At 42.1% G+C, this 27,983-nt stretch overlaps 2 protein-coding genes and 1 long non-coding RNA gene across 6 annotated transcripts in view; 1 reads left to right on the top strand and 2 right to left on the bottom strand.

Moving 5' to 3' along the window:
• The window catches only part of LOC119655906 (flotillin-2), a 364,992-nt gene extending 341,757 nt beyond the window's left edge, over positions 1-23,235 (bottom strand). For 2 of the 3 annotated variants that reach the window (XM_038062064.1, XM_038062065.1), the window contains exon 1: positions 22,535-23,235. In XM_038062064.1, the coding sequence (XP_037917992.1) occupies positions 22,535-22,583 (49 nt within the window). In that variant the 5' untranslated portion in view covers positions 22,584-23,235. The remainder of the gene's footprint in view (positions 1-22,534) is intronic. The other variant, XM_038062063.1, reaches the window with a different exon arrangement.
• Positions 140-7,099, bottom strand: LOC119655909. The gene is made up of 3 exons (XR_005249966.1): positions 6,979-7,099; positions 1,180-1,434; positions 140-1,118 (listed from the first exon to the last, which is right to left on the bottom strand). It is a non-coding gene; the product is annotated as an uncharacterized LOC119655909 (long non-coding RNA).
• Positions 23,236-23,565: 330 nt separating the features above from the next.
• LOC119655900 (CLK4-associating serine/arginine rich protein) overlaps positions 23,566-27,983 on the top strand; it is a 29,947-nt gene continuing 25,529 nt past the window's right edge. The window contains exons 1-2 of one of the 2 annotated variants that reach the window (XM_038062056.1): positions 23,566-23,580; positions 23,916-24,153. In XM_038062056.1, coding sequence (XP_037917984.1) covers positions 24,055-24,153 — 99 coding nt within the window. In that variant the 5' untranslated portion in view covers positions 23,566-23,580; positions 23,916-24,054. Of the gene's footprint in view, positions 23,581-23,690; positions 24,154-27,983 lie in introns of those variants that run through there. The other variant, XM_038062055.1, reaches the window with a different exon arrangement.

The following is a 27,983-nucleotide window of genomic DNA, read 5'->3' as shown; positions in this document are numbered from 1 at the left end:
GAACTCTGTCGTTCATATAAATTCACTTTCTATGATAATAACATCACACATGTCTTGGATTGCGATAAATTCACTTGAAATACAAAGTTTTTACCTTCTATAACTTTATTAATAATATTTGTAGTTCCTGCAAACTTTCCAAAGTTGTGTGTTATGTATTATTAGTTATAATCGTACCAATTATATACCTTTAGAATGAAAGGGGTGTTTTCGTGAAAAATTGGATAAAATTGGATATAAATCTAATTTTTCTATGTTGCTTGTTTATTTCACTTGAAGGTGAGGAGTCTCGCTGGTTTCCTCACGACGATATTTCAATTTTGAATCAATTAAACAGATTTATCTATCCATGCCTTTTTCAGCCTTAACTTTTTTTATTCAAACAAAAATGTATTTCAGTTGGGTAGTATAGTCTTTACTCATTATTCATTTTATCAAGAGGGTATCCCCCGCGCCCGAAAGAACTTTTGTGCAATTCGATGGTTATAGTAAGTCACTTAGTTCTAGGAACGACATCAATTTCAGTAGAAATTTCAATTTCAGTAGAAATAAGTTCACTTAAGTGAACAATACACTATCGCCGAATTATATAAAAGAAAACACCCAAAATGGATAATATTAATTTTCCTATTATATGAATTGAAAAAAAAAAAACTTAAAATAATAATAATTACATGCTTGTCTCCAATATCTCTAAATATCATCAAATAATTGAACTGAAAATATTTCGGATTGACTGTATCCTATTGGGCTACACGTTAAAAGTAAAAACTAAAGAACACTCAATTCAGAAAAATAACCACCCATCAAAGCAACTGAAAAATCGCATTAAAAAAATTGAAATGTGTCCATATTTAAGGCCCTGCAACTCGCATCGACCGATGAGCTCCAGTTCTACAATTTCATAAAAACTAATATCTGCATTCGCAGAATCTGCTGGGCATTTCTACACTTTCCTGCTCACTTCACTCCTCCCTTTTTCCTTTCCGGTATCTCTCATGCTGTTGAATCGTTCAATGCGTCCAATCCATTACGAGACATTATCAGAACAGAGGCTTCCGGTTCATTGCACTTGCACACTTTCCAGGTGCCATTCGTCCTTACAGAAATTATGATTCCTCGAAAGTAGAACTTTTTTTTACTTTGTCAATTTCATAATTTCAAAACGAACTGTGTTACCCTTCAAACGTTGAATCGTCCTTTTACCCCGTTGAAATTAGATTAAGATTTCCATATGACTCATCACGTCAAGACTTTTATCAGCTTTCGCGTCCGGTCTATAGGTGTTGGGAAATCGATGGCTGTCCATTAGAAATTGTTGGGATAAGCTTTTTGTATATCAAGACTTGACGTAGACGATTCTATTAATAGGCGCATTTCTGGTTGTGTTAATATAATCATATTTCCACGTATCTGATGTAGAACTTAACAGAACTTAAAAGAAAAGAAACAAAATTATTGGAAACTGAAAATCCGAATGTTCCTATGTTTACTTGAAGGTGGTATTACGTTTACTTTGGGCGCTAATAAAAAAAAAGAGAAATGTAGAAATCTATTGAGAGAAATGGTTAAAAGATCGCTCAAAAGGAAATTAGCGAATTTATTAACTAAAATTAACATTTTTTTTTAAAATATGTAGGAAAAAATTTCATAATATAAAACTTAAACGCATGCTTCTCCTTTTTATAAGTAAATTTTCGTAGATAAGTACTTATGTTATTTCGGGAGCTACGAGTACTTACTCCCGTCTTCAATGCTTAGCTCAATTTATTCTATTAGTGCCACTCATTAAGGATTGCTTAATGAGTAACGCGATTGTTAGTATTGTAGGCGATCATTCTAATGAGCCTTGATGGGCAGTTTCCTTCGTCGGTGTTGAGTCGCTTTTCCGGGTCGCTCCTCACCATTTCTAGGCTCTCTCATGCGTCCAATGTATGAGCTCTATTTACATGTCGCACTGGTTCCAGGTTGTCTGTTTTTACTGAATGTCCCTCTTCGATAATGTGCACGGCCACTGCTGATCTTATCATTTTGGTTTCTCGTCTTTGACGCTTCTTTGACGTGTTCTTAAAATCTCGTCGTGATGAGCCATTCGGTCTCTCCTATGTACTATAGACTTTGTCGCAATCGCTATAATTCGTTCTATGGGTCCTTCTCGTTGCCTAGTCGTCTTTTAACCGTGATATCTCTGCTGATACCAGCAACTTTTATGTTGAATTTTCCCATAAGAGTTTCTATTTTATAAAAATAGTTGCACATCGATACACTTATCCAATTTGTCTCGCCAGTCGTGCTCGGTTGGTCGGACAATGTTGTTGTATGTTGGCTTCTCCATATTGGTTCTTGCTTCTGCCTAATTAGTTTTTCAATCGTAGTCTTCTCGTACCCAATCTTCTGAGCTGTGTCGAGCATGTACTTCTTTTCCTTGTCAAAATCTGCCTTGGTTAGAGGATATGTGCGGAGCCTGTGTACTACGTTCGCTGGATTGTTGTTGATTTTCTAGAAAGTTGAATTCAAATTCGCCTTTGCTTTTTATGATTCACAGGTCTAAGAATGGAAGGGATCCATTTACTTCTATTTCCACAGTGAATTGGAGTTTGGATGTACCTTCTTGATTTCCGTCAGAATATTCATAAGTTTATTTTTGAACTAGCGAATACGTCGTCGGCATATCACAGCCATATTCTTGGCCTTATTCCCTTTTCTTTAATTATTGGTTCAATATACGCCATGAATATTTCGGTAATGAGTAGTGACAGTACTACCTCCGATGTAGTTTTGTAGAACATCTAGGTTTACGTATGTTTCCACTTTTTCCCTCTATTCTGACGTTTTGTCGAATTTGACGAACCACATTTCTAGCTATTGCCCGTTTCACCGGTGTATTCGGGAATAGTGCTTGAACATCATCATCATCAACGGCGCAACAACCGGTATCCGGTCTAGGCCTGCCTTAATAAGGAACTCCAGACATCCCGGTTTTGCGCCGAGGTCCACCAATTCGATATCCGTAAAAGCTGTCTGACGTCCTGACCTACGCCATCTCTCCACTCCAGGCAGGGTCTGCATCGACTTCTTTTTCTACCATAGATATTGCCCTTAAAGACTTTCCGGCCTGGATCATCCTCCTCCATACGGATTAGGTTACCTGCCCACCGTAACCTATTGAGCCGGATTTTATCCGCAACCTCAAGGCCATGATATCGCTCATAGATTTCGTCGTGATGTAAGCTGTGGAAATGTCCATCCTCATGTAGGGCCAAAAATTCTTCGGAGGATTCTTCTCTCGAACTCGGCCAAGAGTTCGCAATTTTCCTCCCTAAGAACCCAAGTCTCCGAGGAATACATGAGGTCTGGTAAGATCATTGTCTTGTACGGTAAGAGCTTTGACCCTATGGTGAGACGTTTCGAACGAAACAATTTTGTAAGCTGAAATAGGCTCTGTTGGCTGACGACAACCGTGCGCGGATTTCATCATCATAGCTGTTATCGTTTGTGGTTTTCGAACCTAGATAGGAGAAATTGTCAACGGTCTCAAAGTTGTATTCTTCTATCCTTATTCTTCCCGTTTGATCAGTGCAGTTTGATGTTGTTGGTTGGTTGGTTTTCGGTGCTGACGTTGCCACCATATATTTTGTCTTGCCTTCATTGATGTGCAGCCCAAGATCTCGCGCCGCCTGCTCGATCTGGATGAAAGCAATTTGTACGTCTCGGGTCGTTCTTCCCATGATGTCGATATCGTCAGCATAGGCCAGTAGTTAGGTGGACTTGAAGAGGATCGTACCTCTTGCATTTACATCAGCATCACGGATCACTTTCTCGAGGGCCAGGTTAAAGAGGACGCATGATAGGGCATCCCCTTGTCGTAGACCGTTATTGATGTCGAATGGTCTTGAGAGTGATCCTGCTGCTTTTATCTGGCCTCACACATTGGTCAGGGTGAGCCTAGTCAGTCTTATTAGTTTCGTCGGGATGCTGAATTCTCTCATAGCCGTGTACAGTTTTACCCCGGCTATGCTATCATAGGCGGCTTTAAAGTCGATGAAAATATGGAGCAACTGATATTCCAACAGTTTTTCCATCGCCTACCACAGAGAGAAAATATGATCTATTGCTGATTTGCCTGGAGTGAAGCCTCTTATAGATGGTATTCAGCAGCGTGATAACTATAGAGTTGCTGCACTGCGTGATATCTCCCTTTTTATGTATGAGACAGATAATGCCATGCATCGAGGTGTATACGGCTTAATCCAACTGACTTGTTGGTAAAACTTCCGCGCCTGGTGCGATTGCTCCCTGTACTTTTCTAGTTTACAGACTTGTTGATTCTCCAAGCCTTCCTTTTTCCGTCCGTGAGTCAGCTTCTCCGCTCGCCGGAGTTCGTGATAAGTCTCCGCGCGTGCCCGCGTTCTTTGAGAATGCAGCATTATTCGGTATGCAGCATTCTTCCGTTCCGTTGCTAGCTTACATTCATTGTCAAACCAGCCGTTCCAACTTCTTTTGCGGCTGGGGCCAAGTATGTTTGTGGCCGTATCAATAATAATGTTCTTCAGGTGGTAGTGAAGATCATTTGTTGATGCTTCATCTCTAGGTCCTCTGTTGTCTGCGGTTATTGCGGCATCCATTTCCCTCTTATAGGTGTCGCGGAGGGCTGTGTTGAGAATGGCTTCAGTGTTAACTCTCACCTGATTGTCGGAGGGGATTCTGGGTGGTGTTGTTATTCGAGCTCGAAGCACCATGCCAATGCTATGATCTGAGTCTATATTGGCCCCCCTATATGTTCTGACATTCATCAAGGCTGAGAAGAAGTCCCGTCTGGAGAGGCCCATGTATGTTTGTGGACCGCTTTCCGCGCAAACCAGGTACTTCGAACAACCATTTCGTGTGACACTGTTAATTGAATAATCTGCAGTTCGTTATCATTTGCATTTTGATGTAATCTATGGGAGCCAACGTATCGCCTGAATACGGGCTCCGTCTCTACTTGGCTGTTACAATCCCGAAGTATGATTTTCATATCATATCTGGGACAGGCTTCGAGGGTTCGTTCTACTGCCTCGTAGAAGGTATCCTTCTCCGATTCTGCAATCTCCTCTGTAGGGGCGTGAACGTTAATGAGGCTTAAATTTCCTAACCTACTCCGAGCACATAGTTTACTGGTTGGCCACTATAATATATGGTGTAGCGACTCTTCTCCCTCTCGGTCCCTGTCCAACGCATCTCCTGTAACGCTATAACATCAGCCCTATATTGGGACAGGGTATCGACTAGCTGCTTGGCACCTCCATTTCTGTACAGGGAGCGCACGTTCCATGAGAAAATGCGAAAATCATTATTCCTTTGTTGTTGCCGGGATCGTCGTTATGTTTTCCGCCCAGTCCGAGGCTCCAGTTGTGGCTTCGTAACAAGTTGTTTTCCATGTAGGGTTGTCAGCCCTACCCAACCCCCAACCTGGAGGACCAGTTGGTACAATTTGTTCCGTTTTTAGGCGCGGGAGAGTCGCCTTCATCATTCCCCGTCTGCAGCTTTTCGTTAAGAGCTCCCAGCGGTCACCACCTGAAGGTTGAGAAAGGGTTTGGTAGTAGACCTGTTGGTGCTGGTTCAGCAGGCGTTTCCCAGATTCTATGCTCCATCGTGGGTACCAATCCAGGTTTCGCACTGGGACCTACACTACCCTTTGACCAGCATCAAAAGATATTAAAGTCTCATTCGCGTCTATGATGTCGGGATATTTTAATACAGCGTGTTTGCTGTACACATCTGCTACCTTGGCAAACTCCGAGATTAGTCGTTTTGCAATATTATAGGTTGGAGAGTTGGGTTTCGCCATTATTTCAGTGATTTCGTTACCTTCCTTATATATCTTTGGTTGATATCTGATCCTAGGTAGCGATAGGTTTGGCATCCTTAGCTTAGTAATGTCATTGAAGACATTACTCGTTTCTATAAGGGCGCGGTCTACGCGCTTGATTAAATCGGGCATTGGATCTTTTCGCAATTCAAAAAAAAACTTTTTTGTTTAATTTTGTGGTCACAGCCTCGTCGTATTCAGTTTCATCCATTATGAAGATGTTATATTTTTGGTCGGCTTTGAGATAGTATACTGATTTTTCCCTTAGTATGCGGATTACTTCTAGGTCATCCCGATCGGAGATTGGTTTCCGCTGCTCCTCAGTAAGAATAACTTTTGATACTTGATACCACTTCGGATTTCATCTTTGGTTTCTCTGCTAAGTCGTTTTATACCTGCTTCAATGTTGACCACTGTTTCATCTGGTGATGTTGAAGGATTTAGCGCATGCACTTGTTTAAAACTGCCAATTCTTTGGGGATCAATATTACCGATGATTTATTTACTACATAGTTCGATAGTATATGTACACGGTCCTCTTCGCTCATATTATGCTGTGTCAAACGAGCCTCCCTATGTGTTCTTCGTTTTTTGGCTACCTCGCATGCTCGATGTATCTTCCCTAGCATTTGTTCTTTTCTAGCATTTATTGTAAGCGTGCGGCAATTGAAGGTGATTCTTTGCCCAGTTTTAAATGAGTGCTATATGCTTTGAGTTGTTGTTTCTCCTGTTGTGCGTACAGTTGCTCAAGGCTCATCCGTTTCCTGATGTTGCTGCTCATATCGCGGCCTGTTTTTATCTGGATACGATGTGTTTTGGCGTTATTTGATTCTTCCTGCACACGAAATATGTATTTATTTGCGAAAACAAAAAGTTACTTGTAAAATGGAGAAGCTCTGCGTTTAAGTTCTACAAAGACTTTACAAGCATCGGAAACGATAATTAATCTACATAATATAATACATAAAAATAACATAAAAGGTACTAAATACAAATTAAATGGATCCACAATTGACGAGAACCACAACATATTTACAGTCAACCCCAATTATTTTATCGTTTACACGTTAAAAGCTGGCAAAATATTTTTGAAAAAATAAGAAAATGAAAAAAGAAAACCAATTTACCACAACTCATTTGTTATATTTCCGGTGAAAGTTTTTCTGTAGTAAATTATGTGGAACTCCTGTTCACGTTTCAAACTAATTCTTCCCGAAGACCATCTGACCGTAACGACTGCCCGCAAAGCTGGGGTCAAGCCTCAGCTATTTGATAAATGGAAACGAGTGATCTGAGCTACTTGGGGCTATAATTATCTCAAAGTAAATTTCATTCTGGAGCTAAAGAAATCGAACATAAAATCAAATGTATGTTCGCCAAAGTAAAAAAATCACTTGAAGAAAAGGACAATTACGATTACATGTAAAAAGACCCTTGATGGGCCAACATATGAACGAAGATCTACACTTCTTTGAACAAATAGCTTCATCTGCAGGAACACCAGAACAGCTCCATTGGCAAAGCATAGCTCATACGAACATCAACAGAACCGGCCGTTAAATCTCCGGAGGGAATGAAAGTCTCATCAGATGGACATATGTTACCTACAAAAGTATTTTTCGTTCCTCATCTCTTAGATGCAGAAAGATCATGGAAATGGCTTCGCACTGCCAAGAAGTAGAATTCTTCCAATACATACCATATGAAACAAAAGGAGAGATTATTGTTGAGAGAGCAAGTGCCCGGATCCCCCAGGAAGATTAGAATTGGGGTTTAAGAGTACATCCAACGAAATTTGTGGTCTAGTAACCGGCAAATTTCAAAATTCTGTTGGAACCGAAACGTCAATAACCCATCGAATGTCGCTATTGAAAACGGTTTATGATTCTTTCTGGTATGTGAGCACGGTCACCAACAACAGTATCAAAAGCCCCTAGAATGCTCGCTCTCTCCAATTTCAGTAAGAGAGTGGACTTTGTATCGTGATTTGACGTCGGATACCAGTCGACTCAGCTGTGAATGAGTACCTGGGCCAAATCAGGATAATAATCTCGGGCGAGCGCGATGCTGACTCTGCCATGTGTACCGTTACGGTCTTGAATGAAGTGCTCTAACACACTTCAAGGCCCTGATTATCCCCCTCTTGTGGTACTGCGCTTTTGTACTCTAAAAAATCAAATGATAGCAGACGCGAATCCGATGGCGGATTGTTACTGAAGGCTACTGCAAGGCTCTCTTGTCCTGTAGGACGGTTTCTGATGGGATCTTGATTGCCAAATTCTAATCCAGGTTAAGGAACATCGGTGATATGCACCAACAGAGATTTACTATATAGCAGAGGAGGATATTTTCAATTAGCAATTACACACAGTTCAGGAGGCTTCCTTAAGGTAACATTGCGATCATGATATGTGATTTGAATGTCAATGTGAGTTCTGACAACACATTGTTCTGGCATGTGAAAGGAAAGCATGGTCTTCGTAACCATAACAATCATGGCGAAAGTCAGAATTGACATTTCTGCAACTTTCAACGCCTCTTTATTAACGGCACCTTTCTCGTGCACAGGGTCTGCCACAAAGTCAGTTGAGTTTCAATTGACTTGACAATGGAAATTTAATTAGAGCAACCACATCGCAATCAGCAGTAGATTTAGAAGTTGTGAGCTATCACTGCCTAATTCATTAACGTAGGTCATAAAGAATTTTATTTTATTCAAATTCAATTGCACACCGTGCCACATGAGACAATTCATTCCAATTTTGGACAAGTTGTTTGAAATCAGTTTTTCTATGAGATGCAAGCAAAAGGTCATCTACATAGGGCAGAGTGTATAGAGCTGGAAGTTGAATATCCCGCGTGACAGTCTCCACGTCAAGAACAAAGAGGAATTGCGAGGGGGCACTATTGTAAAGCCGCCTATGATAGCATAGCCGGGGTAAAACTGTACATGGCCATGAGAGATTTCGGTATCCCGACGAAATTGATAAGACTGACTAGGCTCACCCTGACCAATGTGCGAGGCCAGATAAAAGCAGCAGAATCACTCTCAAGACCATTCGACATCAACAACGGTCTACGACAAGGGAATACCCTATAATGCGTCCTCTTTAACCTAGCCCTTGAGAAAGTGATCCGTGATGCTGACGTAAATGCAAGAGGTACAATCCTCCACCCAACTACTGGCCTATGCTGACGATATCGAGATCACGAGAAGAACCACCCGAGCGTACAAACTGCCTTCATCCAGATCGAGCAGGCGGCGCGAGATATTGGACTGCACATCAATGAAGACAAGACAAAGTATATGGTGCCAACGTCAGCACCGAAAACCAACCAACCAACAACATCAAACCGCACTGATCAAACGGGAAGAATAAGGATAGGAGAATACAACTTTGAGACCGTTGATAATTTCTCCTATCTAGGTTCGAAAACCACAAACGATAACAGCTATGATGATGAAATCCGCACACGGTTGTCGTCAGCCAACAGAGCCTATTTCAGCTTACAAAATTGTTTCGTTCGAAACGTCTCACCATAGGGTCAAAGCTCTTGCTGTACAAGACAATGATCTTACCAGACCTCATGTATTCCTCGGAGACTTGGGTTCTTAGGGAGGAAAATTGCGAACTCTTGGCCGAGTTCGAGAGAAGAATCCTCCGAAGAATTTTTGGCCCTACATGAGGATGGACATTTCCACAGCTTACATCACGACGAAATCTATGAGCGATATCATGGCCTTGAGGTTGTGGATAAAATCCGGCTCAATAGGTTACGGTAGGCAGGTAACCTAATCCGTATGGAGGAGGATGATCCAGCCCGGAAAATCTTTAAGGGCAATATCTATGGTAGAAAAAGAAGTCGATGCAGACCCTGCCTGGAATGGAGAGATGGCGTAGGTCAGGACGTCAGACAGCTTTTACGGATATCGAATTGGTGGACCTCGGCGCAAAACCGAGATCTTGGGCTGCACATCAATGAAGGCAAGACAAAATATATGGTGCCAACGTCAGCACCGAAAACCAACCAACCAACAACATCAAACCGCACTGGTCAAACAGGAAGAATAAGGATAGGAGAATACAACTTTGAGCCCTTTGACAATTTCTCCTATCTAGGGTCGAAAATCACAACCGAGAACAGCTACGTTGATGAAATCCGCGCACGGTTGTTGCCAGCCAACATAGCCTATTTCAGCTTACAAAAACAATTCCTCTCGAAACGTCTCACCATAGGGTCAAAGCTCTTACTGTACAAGACTATAATCTTGTCAGTCCTCATGTATTCCTCGGAGACTTGGATTCTTAGCAAGAAGAATTGCGAACTCTTGGCCGCGTTCGAGAAAAGAATCCTTCGAAGAATTTTTGGTCAGGTTGCGGATAAAATCCGGCTACATAGGTTACGGTGGGCGGGTCACTTAATCCGTATGGATGAGGATGATACCACCCGGAAAGTCTATAAGGGCAATATCTATGGTAGTAAAAAAAGACGAGGCAGACCCTGCCTAAGATAGAGCGATGGGGTAGGTCAGGGCGCCAGACAGCTTTTAGGGATATCGAATTGGTGGAGTTCGGCGCAAAACCGGGATGTCCGGAGTTCCTGATTAAGGCAGGCCTAGACCGGATACCGGTTGTTGCGCCGTTGATGATAATGACTATTGTAGATATGGCCAGCCACCGCCACATGCGGATACGCACTGCTCCCCTTAACACAGCTCTCAACCGGAGTAAAACCGCTGGGCTGGCTCAGTAAAACCACTGCAGTCTCTGAAGAGTTGTTATTCGTACTCATTTGTAAATTCTGCAAATCTAAGATCTCTTCCAATGAGTAGAGGGATAATATGAATATTGAAATTCCGATCCGCCTTGAATGCAACAATTGAAGAGATATATGTGCACTTTCTGATGTCGCGAAAATGTTAGCTAAAATCATCCTAAGATGCATCAAAGAAAACCTTGAAAGCGTGATAGACAGAGAACAGGTTGGTTTCCGCTTTCCATGCTCCTGTACCAAAAACAGCCTCCAGATCATTATGGAACAGTGTACGGGGTTTAAACCAATGCTCAACTTGCTCTTTGTCGATTTCAAAAAAACTTTCAACAGCGTCAACAGGGAAAGCATCTGGGATGCTCTATATAGGAGGGATATTCCAGGGAAACTAATAGCTAATAGCATCGAGGTAACATCTCAAAGAAATTTGAAGTCAAAAGCGGACTAAGCCAGGAATGCATCTTACCACCGATAATTTTTTTTTTTGTTATCCGTAGCATGAACAACATTTAGCTCGAGGATGTGCAGAGTGATATGATATCTCTCCTCAAACAACTGGATTACGCTGATGGAATATGAATGCTTTCTCACCGACTCATGCAGCTTAGTCAAATATATGAGGATCTAGAAAAGGAGGTAGGCAGAACCGAAATTTTCAATTTGACTGGCCATCGCACTCTTCATATTACCATTTACGAGCAGAACATTGAATGTGTCGAACAACCGTGACAGCCAACTGGATGTCGCTCGATATTTTAGCAGCGCTAAATCAAATTGAGGCTGTTCTGCGACCATGTTCTCTATGTGCTATTATATAGGAATAGTACATGGAAACAAAACGTTACTAAATTATAGGACAAAAGGTTTCGTCCAGGGCAGAGGGATCCGCGGACCAAAGAGACGTGGGAGTAAGTTCTCTCTCCATTTGGTCCGGTCCAGCAACAAGTGATTGTGGACTTAGGATCCCTTACTTATCCTAAACAATGAACCGTTACTGCTACTCAATAGCTTCAAGCTTTCCTAAATTCAGGTATGCGACTTGTCATCGTGGTATTCTAGCCTAAAACAATAACTAATGAAGAACTTCATCGGCGTACGAGCCGGAATCTCACTGGACCTGTTGATTGGAAAGCGCAAGTACCAGTGGATAAGTCACACATTAAGGAAGGGCGACAATTCCATTGCGGATTATGCCAGATAATGAAACCCACTGCCCCCGGATGGCCCACAAGTGCATGGAACTACGTAACGTAGAACAGTGAAAGGGTAAAACAAATTTTTTTTAGAATGGCGGGGTCTGAGGAGCAACTTGCTCCCTCTTTTTTTAGTGTAAGACAGTTGAATCACATAAAAGGAGCGACAGCAATTTCACGTAGAATAAGTTGACGCGCCATGCCCTACACAGGTGTTTACGCCAACCATATATTAAAAAAAAATATTTTACGATAACACCCTTTTATTCACAATGTTTGAAATATCCAATCGTTCCTTATTCTCTTCAGCAATTTGAAATATATTCAGTTTTGATGCGAAAGGAATCAAATGAACAGTTTGTTAGTTCCCAACATGCTTCTAAGTAAACTCCATTCCATTCCAGTGCCTGGGGAGGAATGTTCAATGTGCAAGTGGAGAAATTAGCCACAAATCAAACATTACCAGTTCGCAAAATAATTAGACACATCCTTCGCCAAGACGATACTGCCCCTTTAACAATTAACTCCAATTTTTAAATTGATGAGTCAATGATTGCATGCCTACTAAATCTGCAGAAAACAAGCACAAAACGGTCTGAATATGATGGTTCCCAGAGATATGCGTGATTAATCGACATCAGACGGCAAGAATGATGTTGACCTCAAAAACAATAACCATATAATCTGCATAGATGGGAACGGCCATACTAGGAGTGCTAAACATTCTGCTGATTCTCTGGTTAAATTAAGAACCGCGGGCTGTGTGTGCAGCCCCAGCCATGTATGCTTCATCAACCAGAGAGTACAATTAGAGTTGTCAATTATTGATTATCGATTAAAACTCTTTCGATTCAGTTATATTTGAACTAAACGATATGCGAGGACTAAAAATTATTAAATTTCAGGTCATCATCACTCTTCAGGATGGCAGCAGAGGTGTCGATTACCAAACCCACTTGACTATGTTTCTATGAATTGCAATGCATATGAACTCAAGTGGCTTATCCACGTCTATCTCATGCCTTTCCGTTTCATTTCCAAACAAACTATGATATTTTTTCGGAATTCACTCTAAAATTACCTTCATCATTCCATTTTTAATAATTAAAGAACTCAACTTCCTTCCTGTAGGCAGAAAACGACTTAGGGAACTTTTTCTCGGGCCAACATTACTTTGATATGTGTATCCATATAAAGCCGGAACTTCTGATAACCAAATACATATCTGCCTGCAGCTTGTCCAAATGGAATTCGTCATGGAATTATCACGACAAACAACATGATAAAGTATAGAATTAGTGAGCCATTGCTTTATTCATAAATCATAAGAAGCAACTTAAGAGAATGACATAGAAATATGAAATGAAAGGTTCGTTTATTGATTTGTTAAATCATCTGGCATTACCGTTCGAAGGTATGCATTAAGTCTAAAAATACCTAAGGAAGAAAATTTACATTGCCTTTCCTTGGAGAGCGCGAGGATTTCCTCTGAAACATTGATATGTCAGAAAGACTCCATCATTTCGAATTATATAATACGGTGTACTTATCCCCAAATAAAAGACGGCCACCCGTCAGACGTGATGACATTTGGAAAACTTGCCTAGCACAATTCTTGACCTAATTTATAGGGCCGGATTGAAAATTGATGGAAATATCCAACCGCATCGCAGACGTGATTTTAAGAAGTACCTGAATGTTGTCGCGGTATATCGGTTGGCTGATTGTGCCACAGATTCCGTCCGAAACCATGATTGGTTGTGAATTTTGACGGTGTTCGACGCCTGCCTATTGGTAAGCTAAGAACCTCGGCGGATCGGGCTTCATAAATGATCAAGACGAGAGAGGACCTTGTTCCCCGGTGAACAGATGCTCGCCAGAGAAGAAGACAGGTTCCCATCGTTTGAAAACATATAAATTTATTTTCGTCAATAGGACACTGACCAGACGAATAACTCACACTATCAGGATCAGCTCAAAGTTTCAGCGCGGAAAATTGTATTTTGCCCACTCAAAAAATAGCCAACGTACAATGATGTTAATTTGGACAAACGATAGGAAAACGTATGACATCTCAAACCAAATGAAAACTGGCTCGAATCTCAAGGATGTTGGCGAAAATATAATAGGCATTCGCAAAACCCAAAAAAGTTAACTTTTATTACAAACTAGCAACTAGCAATACTGCAACATTATGAAACATGCATGCAAAAACTGAAGTCACCACTCGATGTTACACCATTGACCTCAGGAGCCTGCATGGAACCAACCACAATGTCCCCATTTTCAGAAGAATTGATGGTCAGTCTAAAATACACCACTTCGATGTAAATGCGGTGATCTTGTTAGGAAAGGTGTGGACAGAAAAACCGAAAGTGGTGCTAACACCAAAAGATGCCTCAGGCACAAAGAGAGAGAATGAGAGAGAATGTAAAAACAATAACAGCAGGTCGGAAACTTGCAGGCGTTGCGGAGAAGAGACAACTCACAGAAAAGTATTTTACGACCAAAACTGCTTCTTCTGGAATAGAGCAAAGGAAGGGGTGGAGACGGTAACAGATGTCTCATGGCGAAGTACAAAAAAAATTAAAAAATTTGCCCAAAAATTTGATGGCTGTTGGCATGGCAAAATTACATTTTTCATCCAATCAACAAACTGGAGGACCATTGTATGAAGAGAGATATACCAAATACGCTAGAAAAAGGACTACAATGTAATTTTGAGAAAAACGCGATTAAAGATACTGATTTCATTGCCGATAAATATAATATACAATATAATCAATACGCGAAAAATTCCTCGCATTATTACTTACTCATAACTATATTTTTCTGATTATTTATGACGTCTCCCTAACCCCAGGAATAAGTTAGGGACGGCCCCTCAGGTAGCGAAACATTCATAATCAACAAGCAGCTAGCTACCCTTAGAAGGTTGTAATTCAAAAACTATTTGAGATAAATGAATCTTGAAAATTGCATATGTTATTTTAAAACGTATAAACTATCTACTATAAATTGGTCCTATAACCATCGCCAATCATTTATGTCATTGGACCTTCAACGCCTGGGTTATAGTGTTGAATAGTCGAATTACAAATCTGTGGATCGTATCTTTGGGGAGTCACTATATAAGTTGGAGGTTTCACCGATAAATACAGCCAAACAACGATAATCTTTTTTTTTTCGATTCCTCAAGAAAATTTCTAACTGTAAGGTATCTATATTTGTAGACATTGTTAACTCTCGGCCCTCAATCTTTTATAGCCCGCTCCCTGTTAGATGTACGACAAGGTCCAGGATGAAAAATCGCCAATGAAAAAGTGAGACAGGCGACAAAAATGACGCCCATTCAAAATATGGAGTGGAACAAATCATCAGCACAACAAACAACAAGTCGGGAAACCTGGACGCTTCAGGTACGAAAGGTTTTGTGTATTTCTTAGTACATAGCACGTAATATATGCATATGTCCACTTTCGGGTGAAATTGACATTGATAGTCTTCAATTTTCAAAGAAGCAACAACTTCGACGTATTATAAATTTGTTAGTAATAGTGCGATTTCCATCAAACTTGGTATGATCATGCTCTACATTATAGCCTACATCACTGCAGAATTTCGGGCTGCTAGGATGAATTTAAGGGGGATTTCCAGTCAATTACAAAAAATTATAGTAATATACTATTATTAACTTTCTTTGAACAGATATCGGCATGAAAGGTATTTCGGAGCCAAGGCACTATATAGTGGCAGCCTCCTGATTTTTTTCAGATTTTTCGGTTTGGTAGTTTCTGAGAATGGCCCCCTTAAAGAAATGATCACTTTCAACCCCCCGCACTCCCCACCTTTCCAACAAATGTCAAAACTAAGACCGGCTTCGAAAAGTACTAATCGAGACCTTTAATTTGATACCCCACATGACTATGTTTGATGAAAAAAAATTTTACACCCCCCTTTTCCATGTATGGGGACCCCCCCTTAAATTCAACGTAAAAGGATGTAACTCACTGTATGTGTGAGCGTTTGCAGTTCCCACCTTTCTACCAAATTTGGTGCCAATCGCTATAACCGTCTCCGAGAAAAATGCGTGTGACGGACAGACAGACAGACAGACAGACAGACGGACAGACAGACAGACGGTAAACCGATTTTAATAAGGTTATGTGTTTACACAAAACCTTAAAAAGGCTTTATTTTCGAGAAGATAAAAAAGAGGCCACGCGCTCCAGCTAAAGAAATACTAGGATGCAACCGGGGACAAATTCCTGAATCCAGTTGAAAAATCCACTGGACAGAACGCAGACATAGGAAGTAGAAGGCAGAGAATCAATCTAGAATGCAAAGATATACATGATCACCATAAAGCTCGAAGCCACGAGGCCTTGGAGCAAAAGTGCGACCTTATCGGTGTTCAGGGGTCAACAGTAAAACAATACGAAAATCCCATGGTGAACTTTTAATCACTATTATCAACCTACTATGCAGTAAAAGCAATACTCAAACTGTTGGCCGCAGGGAATGTAAAATGATAAAAATAAATTGCATTAAAACTGCACCTACCTTAGGCTTGAATTTAGTTATTATGTATGGAATTGATGAAACTAATGCAAGTGACGTCAATAATTAGCTTGCCACTAAAATAGTACCTACCTCAGTTTTCAAAAAGAATCCATACAAATGAAATAAATTCAAAAAGTAACTAGCGAAAACGAAAGACGCGGTAAAATTGAGAATGCCGCGATTTGCCGACCAAAATGTTGATCCCTTAAGGCCAGAGTTCTGATGGTGCAAATTCCGCCTTGCGAATTATACACAAGGTCCGTCGAAGGCATCCAGAGTCACAATTAGAATAATGATGAGGTGAGATAAGATATGTGTTTTCTCATGTGACGAAGCACAAACTGTGAAAGCCTTCAGGGACGCAGCCAGGAGACATTTATATATGGTGCTGGAGGTGTGGACAAGTGTTGAGGCCAGACTGTCGAAGGTGGTCATCAAACATCTCCTGGGCGGCAAAAAGGGAACAGGTTGGCTCATCCCCTGCTTTGCTCCTTTGCTGGTGATCTCTGGGTTCCATATCATAGCATGCGAGGACCAATTCTCCAGAGACTTTCTCAGTTTGTGAGTCACTAAAATCAGCAACGCCTGGGAGGGGGTAAAGTTCAAGGTCATCCCATTCGATGGCATTCCCAGAAGAGCGGTCCCTCGCATCTGGTTGCCGCAGTTCGGAGTCGGGTACGCAAAGGAAAAAGTGTTCCGGTTCGCGAAACCCGACGACAACCTGGATTCAATCGACGCCGCCAACAATAGTTCGTTGGAGGAGATAAAGATCGACGGTTTGACGGGGATTGACGAAACCCCTACGCAAGCAGATAATGCGGAGGATAGCGCGGATAAATCTTTTCAGCACTCAAAGTGCACCTCAGCTGTTGGTCTTCCTGTTAGAGGAAGCCACCGACGTCGCACCAATACACAAACCTTGGATTGGAGAAGACCTAGCCATCAAAGGACTTTAAAGCAAATACATAGCATATTACAATTTATTCCCCAGCACAAGGAGAAACTGATCGGGAGAGACCTAGAGCATGTATCCGCGCCAGGAAAAGCATGCACACTTTTCTGTATTCGGACCTGAGTTCCAGCGATCTAACCGATTGATTTTATTATTAACACAAATCTATCGTTGTATAACAGGATCAGTACTATAATCTTCCATTTTCCCAGTTCTGAGATCTTCTCAGATCATAAGCCTTAGCCAGAATAGGATTGGAGAGGTATTTTACACAAAAATGAAGCTAATGTTATTCACCACTAAGAGAAGAAAACCCGAATTCCACCTCCTGCAACTAAATGAACAAAGATTGATTCTTTCCTCCAATGTAAAGTACCTGATGTGTGATCCTGGATTCTAAATGAAACTAGAGATTTAAATAGAAAGAAGAGAAAGATGCCCAGTGCCCAGCCGACCCCGCTTGTGAACGGGACAAAGGCTGAAGAAAAATAAGAAGAAAGATGCCCAGTGGAGAAGAACTCCGGGAGAAGTTCGTCATTCGCAAGTTATCTACAGAAGAGCCACTAAGTTCGAAGGATGAGAAAAAAGATCGAATTAAAAAAACAATAGAAACGCGTTTTCGATAAAGAAGGAACTACTCAAAGAAGAGCAACTGGCAAAGAGCGTCATTTTTAAGCCAACAAACAGCAGTTAGTTTACACGTGGAGGAACGCCTCATATTATATTCATATTATGCTCATTTTCTTTTTGGGAATATTTTTCATTTCGTTGCGTTAAATTTGGGTCTTAATTATTGCAATGTAGTCGGGATTAATCGTTGTCCTTTAGCAACATTTTCTATAGTTTCATAATTATTTTTTCGTTTGTTCGAAAACGAGCGTGTTCCTTTTGAATTCGTCTGCACCTTGTGTTTTAATTCAACCTGGCTAGTGTTTTTTTTTTCACCGCGGCGCTCCTTTCAATTCCGCTTTTTTCGTATAAAGTTATGCCTAGTGAAAATTAAGAAAATTAAGAGGTGACGGGACCTTCTGTCGCTCTACCATTTTGGCAGCATTTTATACCAACAAGTTATCTTACAGTATACGACCCTTAAGAAGGCGCAATTATCCAATAGACACGTGCACGGAGGTCTTGGTCCTTCCCATCCCCAGACCAGTCAAGCTTTTTCCTCAACAGCTGAAATTAGTGGCAGCAAACTCCAATTGCATCACAACATACATGAGTCTTGACCAGAACGTAGAACTTTTTGGTGGCATTTCATTTTGACTGACATCAATGTCCCCATATTAGGCGCAGAGTGCCTGTACTATTAGCTGGTGGTGGATATGCAGCCAAGAGCCCTGAGACCCCACAACCTCACCTAAGTCGTCATGGAAAATTTCAACCTGTTCACACAGCATTCTTTGTTTAGCCTCGGTTAGTTTAGGTGTGAATTTAATAAAGCGATTATTGTCTTCACTATAATTCATACACATGCCGTGTTTTTGTATTAATATAAGGAAGCAAATGCCACCTTGTAACCACTTTGGTCACGCTGCTCCCAGGGAACACATGAGGCAGTGTCTGATGAAATGCCTCTGCCTCGGACGAAATCGCAAGTCATATACTCCTACTGTTTTTGAAAACGTTACCGACCCACGTAGTCATGCATCAAAAAAAATACCGCAACATCACTACCGAGCGTAGTTTCTCTGGGCTAGTTAAACATGATATTCAGCATCACATAAAAAAAACTGACTCGCCAATCTTTTTGAAGGTACTTCATAACGTAGAATTTGAACAGCTACTTAAGCTGGTTATAGGCAGATCTTCCAACAGCATCTCCATCTCATTTTGGTCCCCAAGCTCAATGGGGAATAGCGACCTTGTGAAAATTATAGACGCCTAAATGGTCAGATGATTCTGGATCAACACCATACATTATTACCATACCATACCATACATTCCACTCATACAAGACTGCGAATTATTTAACAAACTGTCGTTTTTCGACCCTGTATCTCTCCAAAGCGGTAAGGCGGTAAGCCCGAATGTATTCCAAAGATAGCAACTTGCACATCTTTCAGACTCTTCGAGGTCACACGGATAACCCTTGGCCTGTATAATTTGGCGCAAACTTTCCAGAGATTCTTCTGTTTCGTCTATTTGGATGACATTCTGGTCGTCTCTCCCACTCAGTCCGAGCATTTGGTAGATCTCGAGTGCATTTTCCAACGTATTTCTTAACGTTGAAAAGTGCGGATTTCTCCAGCAGCAAGTGAAATTTGGAGGCCGTTCCATCATCCCCGACGGCATACAACCCAGACAAAGAGCAAGCGATCGCGCGCGAACTTCCTTCTGCCAAAGACCACAGAACGTTCTTGGGTATGGAAAATATCTACCGTTGATTCCTGCCCAAAGCCGTTCAACGCAAGATATTACTTAACGCCTTCCTTTTTGGTCCTAAGACCAAAGAATCGGGGCAGATTGTGTGGTGTGTAAGAGCTGTCCAAGCATTTGAAAGCAACAGGTAGTAGACGCTATAACTTTGGAACTTCATCAACAAGATGAATCCCTAGATGTATTCGTCAAGGCCTCAGACATTACAGTAGACACTGCTCTTCGCCAGGAGGTGAACCAAAAATGAGCCTTTGGGTTTCACCTCAAAATAAATGAATTCGGCTCAACAAAATTGATCGTGAATTACTAGCCGCGAATCTGAACGTCAAGTGCTTCCGTTTTTCCCTTGAAGGCAGGCCGTTTACCATGGCCACGGATCATAAGCTTTTCTTTAGCCTTAAGGCAAAAGCACATCTGCCAAATTGGATCGAACGATCAACATGTGTCCAGTAAAGACAATTTCGTCCCTGATGCTTCGGCTCGGATCTCCGAGATGAACCTCCCCGCCGCACTCGATTTTTCAGCAATCGTTGTTGCCCAGAAGGAGGACGAAGTTCTTCAAAGCCTGCAGACGGACTCTAAATACAAGTTTATGGAGTTCCACATCTTCAGCTCACATTCCTCTATCTGTTGCGATATCTGCAAAAATGGACCAGGCTGCGTTCCATAAGAAAGTATTTCGTTCAGTTCACGATTATTCACGGCACTCGGCTGCCGGCTAGTCTCCAATAAACATTTCCGGCCGTCAATAAACAAGGACGTGAATTCTCGGGCCAGAGAATGAAGAGAGAAAAAGGAATTAGGTGTATTCCCTATGTCAATAAAACGCTTTCCCCACCATATATCTCGACACTGTACGGCTACAAGTATCGCCTCACGATCAGTGTTCGGTTTACGCGGTGTCCTCAGGCAATACCTTTGAAGGGCATTACCGAACAATCATATGTTGAGGTCCTCTGGCGAGAGTGGATTCTGAACTTGGTGTTCTGACCATAATCATAACAGACCAGGGAATGCAATTCGAATGCACTCTCTTCTCGGAGCTCGGAAAGCTCTTGGGATTCATACGGCAACGGACAACAGCATACCAATCACACTCCAATGGGATACTAGAACGTCGCCACCGAACGTTGAAAGCCCTCATTATGGCTCACACCGAGCCAACCTGGTCGTAAGTCTTCCCCTTTTTTCTAGTTGGTCTCCGTACAGCAGCACCAGAGCTCCTCGCGGAGTTTGCTACCACCCTGCTGAGCCGGTGTACGGGGAGAATCTTCGACACGCTTGCGACGGGCTTGGGGAGACCGAGAGATAGTTGCGCCTACTACGGGGACCATTTTCAGATCGAAGCCGCCCCCGCGATCTCATCACGCCCGGTCAACAGTCCACACCCCTAGGGAGCTTGAAGACTGCACCCACGTTCTCGTGAGGCTTGATGCCACCCGTGCTGCCGCTTCAGCCACCGTACGAGAGTCCCTATAAGACCAACGAGCGTTAACCGCACGCATTCAGTTTGAACATCGCGTCGGTTTTACGAATTACGTTGGGAAAAAGAATAAAAGTTAGTGACTGATCATCACGATGATCAAAGCTCGTTAAGTTCTGTATTTGAAGAAATATAATGTAATATTAACAAATAACATAAGTTAAATAATTATTACACTCTCAATTTACTCTTACCCATCCCTCCCCATGACCTTCACATTAAATACGTTGTAGCTGTCAGGTTGCGTGAACCCAGGTGCTGAACAGCGAATCCCTGCGACCATAGTAAAAGCCTAGACGAAGTACCTCGGGAACTCTGGGCATTCCCCACGGACTACGCCACACGCAAGCCGAACTTTGCAGTGAACTTTGCAGTGAAGGGCGGAGCGGAAGGCATGTTGCAAGGGTATGACGCATTATTCGTCACAGACGGATCCAAGATGGTCTTTGGAATCGGTACGGGAATCATCTCATCACCGAGTTGTATGGACCCAGAATTCGCCAATGGGTTCCAAACGGAAACACTGGCAGTTCTGGTAGCCTGGAGATATCAGTCCTTAGCAGTCCCTCGGCAGGTACAGGCTGTGTTCCGTTGGCGCCTGTTAGGAACGTAAACTTTTGATGATAAGGGTGCACCACCTGCTCTAAGCCAAGGGAGATTTGATCCCTCTATAGCAAGACCCGAACGTAAGAAATTCTGTGCCAGACGAGTCTATACCGAGCCCTGGCCTACAGGAGACCATGTTGCCAGACTCGGTATATCCTACAACTCGCATTTTCGAAGCTGCGGAGAAAGCCTCGGGCACTTTCTTTGTGATTGTCCAGTTGCAATGGGAATGGCAGAGGTTTCAAGATCTGAACAGAAAATATAAAGCCGGCTGGCATTTGAAATCCAAAACATACTGAAAACACAAGAAAAGGTAGTGGGAGCTCTGTGAATCCCTTACGAGAGAGTAAGCTTACTGCAATGAAAGGACTCAATGTTACTAAATTGTTACGCTAGAAATGACGGATGTTGTTCAGCCGAGGGATTGCTTTCGGATAGGAGGCTAGCACCCTGCACTATTGTTAATATTAACTTGAATTATGCCACAAGACTGTCTTACACGCTACTCAATTCCCCCATTTTACTCTGGCCAAGTGGAACATTAGCTGCAAATTGGAAATGTTATCAATTAATTAATGTTAGCAGAACCGGGTGCCAAAGAGAATATATACAGAAGTATGACTTAATCGATGACATGTTTACAAAATGTAGAACACCACCCCAACTCTGAAACTACTCCTACTCCCAATAGGGCAAGATACCTCAATATTCCCAGCAAATGATTTTTTGTTTACCTGAAACTATGAGAGCCTCGTTCGGTCCAGTTGTGTGGATATTCCCCATTTTTCCAATAGAACGTCAAACTCCCTTCGCAGATTAGTCACTTTTCGCACTTAACGCTACCGGAAGTCCGCCCAGCACTCGATAATCCGCTATTGGACCGGACACTAATCAATCACCAATCTATAAACAAACGTAACTCGACACTAGAGAAAACTCAGCGGCGGTGGAAATAAACAAAAATTGGCTTATGGGCGCGACTTCTACCGGAGCACTCGAAAATATCGGGGAACAGGACGACCACTGCTCTAGTAAATAATCGTAGAAATGCTGTTCGAACCAAGCAATGAATGAGGCAAATCAAGCACCACGAACCGATCCTATTGACACCGAATTTCCTTCAAAGGACTTCTCTTGCCTATTTGACATTCAGACTCTAGACGCCACCGGCAGAGATGCGAACACGTACGGAAGGATAATGCACGATGTGGAGAGTTTCAACACTGGGCGGGATTCGAGCAGGACAGTTTGAATATTGGATTTTGAGTTCTTTTATCGCGTAAACAAAAAGATAAAAGCGATGAGAACTATCTGAATTTGATGTGGTTGTCCTTGAAATCCAATGGAATGTGAGATAACTTCCAATCAAACGTCATTCACGGGGAATATCACTAATATTAGAGGCAGAACTGCAGATTTAAATGCCAATCAAAAGCCCAGAAACGTGACTCATGAGATAATTTTTAATTGCTGTTAAAAAAAAAGATTAGACGGGCAAATACATACTCAGCTGTGGGCCAATTAGGGAAGTAATTTGTCGTAGCGCAATTTCAATTCATATTAGTAATACAGAATGGACATATTTGAATGTTCTTGTGGAACGAAATTAGATAGTAACAATAATGTTAGATATCTAATTTGTGCTTTGATCAAAATGTTTTCCGATTATATTCCTATGCTGTCAAATTTATTTATGGACACAAATATTAGAAGTAAACTCTTCTCGGTTGCTTCAGCGGATGATCTATGCTGCCCTTAAATCTACAGATTTTACCAATGAGTATGAAACGAAAACCGGATCTGTTAATCCCGCTTAAAAACTTAACTTCAAATATAAATTATTTCCTCATTATTATATATAGGAAAATAATTCTTCTTGCCTCCATCTTTGGCATAATAACCTGCGAGTTTACTAATGTTCAAGGATGAAAAATAACTCGCACTTAAGAATGTTAAAGACAATTTCAGTGTTATACAATTGATTGATTTTTCAAAGGGACGTAAAAATAAATTACATTTAAAAACCATTAATTCCCTCATCTAGAATTGTCGCATTGCATTAGTACATAGTTTCCAAATTCGAATAACCGTATCTTCTCCATTTACCACTTCAAGTGACAGCCGGTCTAATTGTCATCCATCTTTAATCTTTCGCCTACATATGTAGGACGTTTCCGAAATTGCTCTGATAATTGCTTGAAAGTGCAAAGCAGAACTGTCACTAAACAACTTGCGAACAATATTATCGAACAAAATGTGGCATGAAGCTAGAAAACAGGAGCGGAAAATTCGGGGAATGATTGTGGACTACAGAAAACGCGCGGAACGTCGACAGGACTTCTATGAGAAAATCGTAAGTAACTCTGATGTGGGAAAAAGGTTTGGATTTTGTTGGTGTTTATTTCGCGGCAAAAGAACGGAAAGCTTCTCTGGCGATTATTAATTGGGTGCAACTCGGGGGCCTTGTTTTGTGCAGCTTTACATTCATTAAACCTAAATTGAACGCAGTGAAATGTGGTGGGACGTCTGGGAGGAACCTAAGATTCTCCTCCCCGCAAGTAACAAATTTCGGATTAACAACTTTTACGGAGGAAAGTTAGAACAATCCTAAGTTTTGAACTATTGACAGCATTTCAGGATAACATTATTACATCCGCATTGACTGCCTGACACCGTTAATCACGGCAGAATAAGATTTTCATCCCATTCCTCGTTTACTCGACGGAATTTACGTATTTTCTTATTGGTAGTGGACGAATAATGATCGTTTTCGTGGTATGAGCCTGTTTACTAATTTTATTGGTTTTTCTCACTCTTGAGCCTTTGTGTCGACTAATAATTTGGACATTCCATTTTTTACACACCGAAATTCCTGTTATCCTCCTAATCAGATAGTATTCTTTCCTTCTCACTAATGCAATTGGAAAACTCACGAATCGAGGAGCTTGGCTCCCAGCTTTGCCCTTTTCAGAACTTGGCTATGATGTAACTAGATCTTGCCGCTTTTCCCGGTATCATTTCTTCCTTCCTCTTCTACTTCTGTAGCGATTATAAGTAGAATTGCAGCAAATGTCAGCAGTGGATAAGAAAATTGTTCTGTTGACATTTACATACTTTGTAACTATTCATCATCTTCATCACCGGTGCAACAACCGGTATCCGGTCTAGGCCTGCCTTAATAAGGAACTCCAGACATCCCCGTTTTGCGTCGAGGTCCACCAATTCGATATCCCTAAAAGCTGTCTGGCATCCTGACCTACGCCATCGCTCCATCTTAGGCAGGGTCTGCCTCGTCTTCTCCTTCTACCATAGATATTGTCCTTGTAGACTTTCCGGGCTGAATCATCCTCATCCGTACGGATTAAGTGACCCGCCGACCGTAACTTATTGAGCCGGATTTTGTCCACAACTTGACGGTCATGGTAGCGGTCGTAGCGGTTATCGGTTGTGATTTTCGACACTACATAGGGAAATTATCAACGGTCTCAAAGTTGTAGCCTCCCTACCTATCTTTATTCTTCCCGTTTGACCAGTGCGGTTTGATGTTGTTGTTCAGTTGGTGTTTGGTGCTGACGTTGCCACCATATACTTTGTCTTGTCTTCATTGATGTGCAGCCCATCATCTCGCCCCAATGGCCGCCTGCTCGATTTGGATGAAGGCAGTTTGTACGTCTCGGGCCGTTCTTCCCATGACATCGATATCGTCAGCATAAGCTAGTAGTTGGGTGGACTTAAAGAGGATCGTACCTCTTGCATTTACCTCAGCATCACGGATCACTTTCTCGAGGGCCAGGTTAAAGAGGACGCATGATAGGGCATCCCCTTGTTTTAAACCGTTATTGATGTTGGATGGTCTTGAGAGTGATCCTGCTGCTTTTATCTGGCTTCGCACATTGTTCAGGATCAGCCTAGTCAGTCTTATCACTTTCGTCGGTATACCGAATTCTCTCATGTACAGTTTTACCCTGGCTATGCTATCATAGGCAGTTTTAAAGTCGCTTGCCGCTGAGAGAAAATCTGATCTGTTGCTGATTCGCCTGGAGTGAAACCTCTTTGGTATGGGCCAATGATGTTCTGGGAGTATGGGGCTATCCGGCTTAGCAAGATAGCGGAGAATATCTTATAGATGGTACTCAGCAACGTGATACCTCTATAATTGCTGCACTGTGTGATATCTCCCTTTTTATGTGTGAGACAGATAATGCCTCTTTGCCAGTCGTCAGGCATTGATTCGCTGTCCCACACCTTGAGCACAAGTTGATGAACCACTTGGTGTGATTGGTCGCTTCCATATTTAACCAATTCGGCTGTAATTCCTTCGGCTCCTGGCGACTTATAATTTTAAGCCGATGATACTTGGTGGTGGCAGTATTTGTCGGTTCTCTTCAGTTGACGGGACCTCGAACTCGCCGATGTTCTGGTTATTCAGTAGCTCATCAAAGTACTCCACCCATCGCTCCAATATGCCCATTTTATCAGAAATCAGATTTCACTCTTTGTCTCGGCAGGATGAGCGTCGAGGTGTGTAAGGCTCCATCCTGCTAACTTGTTGGTAAAACTTGCGTGCCTGGTGTGGTTGTTCCCTGTACTTTTCGAGTTCACAGAGCTGTTTGTCCTCGCAGGCTTCCTTTTTCCGTCTCTGAAGTCGCTTCTCCTCGCGTTCTTTGAGAATGTAGCATTACTCGGTGTGCAGCATTCTTCCGTTCCGTTGCTAGCTTGCATTCATCGTCAAACCAGCCGTTCCGACCCTTTTTGCGGCTGGGGCCAAGTATATTTGTGGCCGTATCCATGATAACGTTCTTCAGGTGATTGTGAAGATCATTTGTTGATGCTTCATCTCCAGGATCTCTGTTGACTGCGGTTATTGCGGCATCCATTTCCCTCTTATAGGTGTCGTGCTTTCCTACTTTGCTGTTGAAATCCCCAAGTATGATTTTGATATCATATCTGGGACAGGCTTCGAGGGTTCGTTCTACTGTCTCATAGAAGGTATCCTTCTCCGACTCTGCAGTCTCCTCTGTAGGGGCGTGAACGTTTATGAGGCTTATATTTCTAAACTTGCCTCGCAAGCGCAGAGTGCATAGCCGTTCGCTTATGTTTTCAAAGCCGATAAGAGCAGGTTTCATTTTTTGGCTGACTAAGACACCTACTCCGAGCACATGGTTTACTGGATGGCCACTATAATATATGGTGTAGCGAGTCTTCTCCAGGAAACCGATGCCTGTCCAACGCATCTCCTGTAACGCTGTTACATCAACTCTATATTGGGATAGGGTATCGGCTAGCTGCTCAGCAGCTTCATCTCTGTACAGCGAGCGCACGTTCCATGAGAAAATGCGCAAATCGTTATTCGTTTGTCGTTGTCGGGTTCGTCGTGTTCAGTTCGAGGCTCCTGTTGTGGCTTCGTAACAAGTTGTTTTCCGTGTAGGGTTGTCAGCGCTATCCAACCCCCAACTAACTATTCATTCAAAGTAAATTATAAATCGTATAGAAAACAGTATCGTATTACTTTGATTCAGAAACAGTCTCAAAGACAGTAATAACAATGGTAAGAAGTTTGAGGCTTTCTGCAACTTTGAGCGCTTTGGCATTAACGGCGCATTACTCGAGTACACAGCCTGCCATAAGATCAGTTGGAATACAACGTATTTTAGTGAGGTATTATTACTTTGTTATTTCGCCCGTCTATCTATTGAGAACCAGGTTGCTGGGGGCTGTAGGATCTCCCCGTACACAAGATCAACAGGGCTGGCAACAAACTCCCCGACTCGTTGCATGCCATAATGACTGCCTTCTTTCCAACGTTCTAGCATCCCATTGGACTGCGGATGGTATGCGGCTGCCTGCTGGCTTTTGGATCTAAGGAGCTCTCCGAGTTCTCAGAAAAGGGTGGATTCGAATTGCATTCCCTAGTCTGTGATGATTACGGCGGGAACACCAAAGCGCGGAATCCTTTCTTAACAGAAGGCCTCAGTAAATGACTGTGCTATTATGTCTTTCACAGGTATTACCTGAGATCACTGCGTAAACCGGTCAATGATCGTGAGCAATTATCATTATTCTGTTAAAGAAAGTCGCACCGCGTCCTTAAAGAAGAATTGTGCCCCTTTTACTGGTTATAGTGTACCTGTTGATCATAATATCTCAAGCAGGCCTATAACCGTTAGGAACTTTAGTATGTTC

Source organism: Hermetia illucens, chromosome 4 (genome assembly GCF_905115235.1).
Source record: "Hermetia illucens chromosome 4, iHerIll2.2.curated.20191125, whole genome shotgun sequence".
NCBI classification, from domain to species: Eukaryota; Metazoa; Arthropoda; class Insecta; order Diptera; family Stratiomyidae; genus Hermetia; species Hermetia illucens.
Note: the sequence above shows the minus strand (reverse complement) of the source record. Positions and strands in the feature narration are given on the sequence as shown.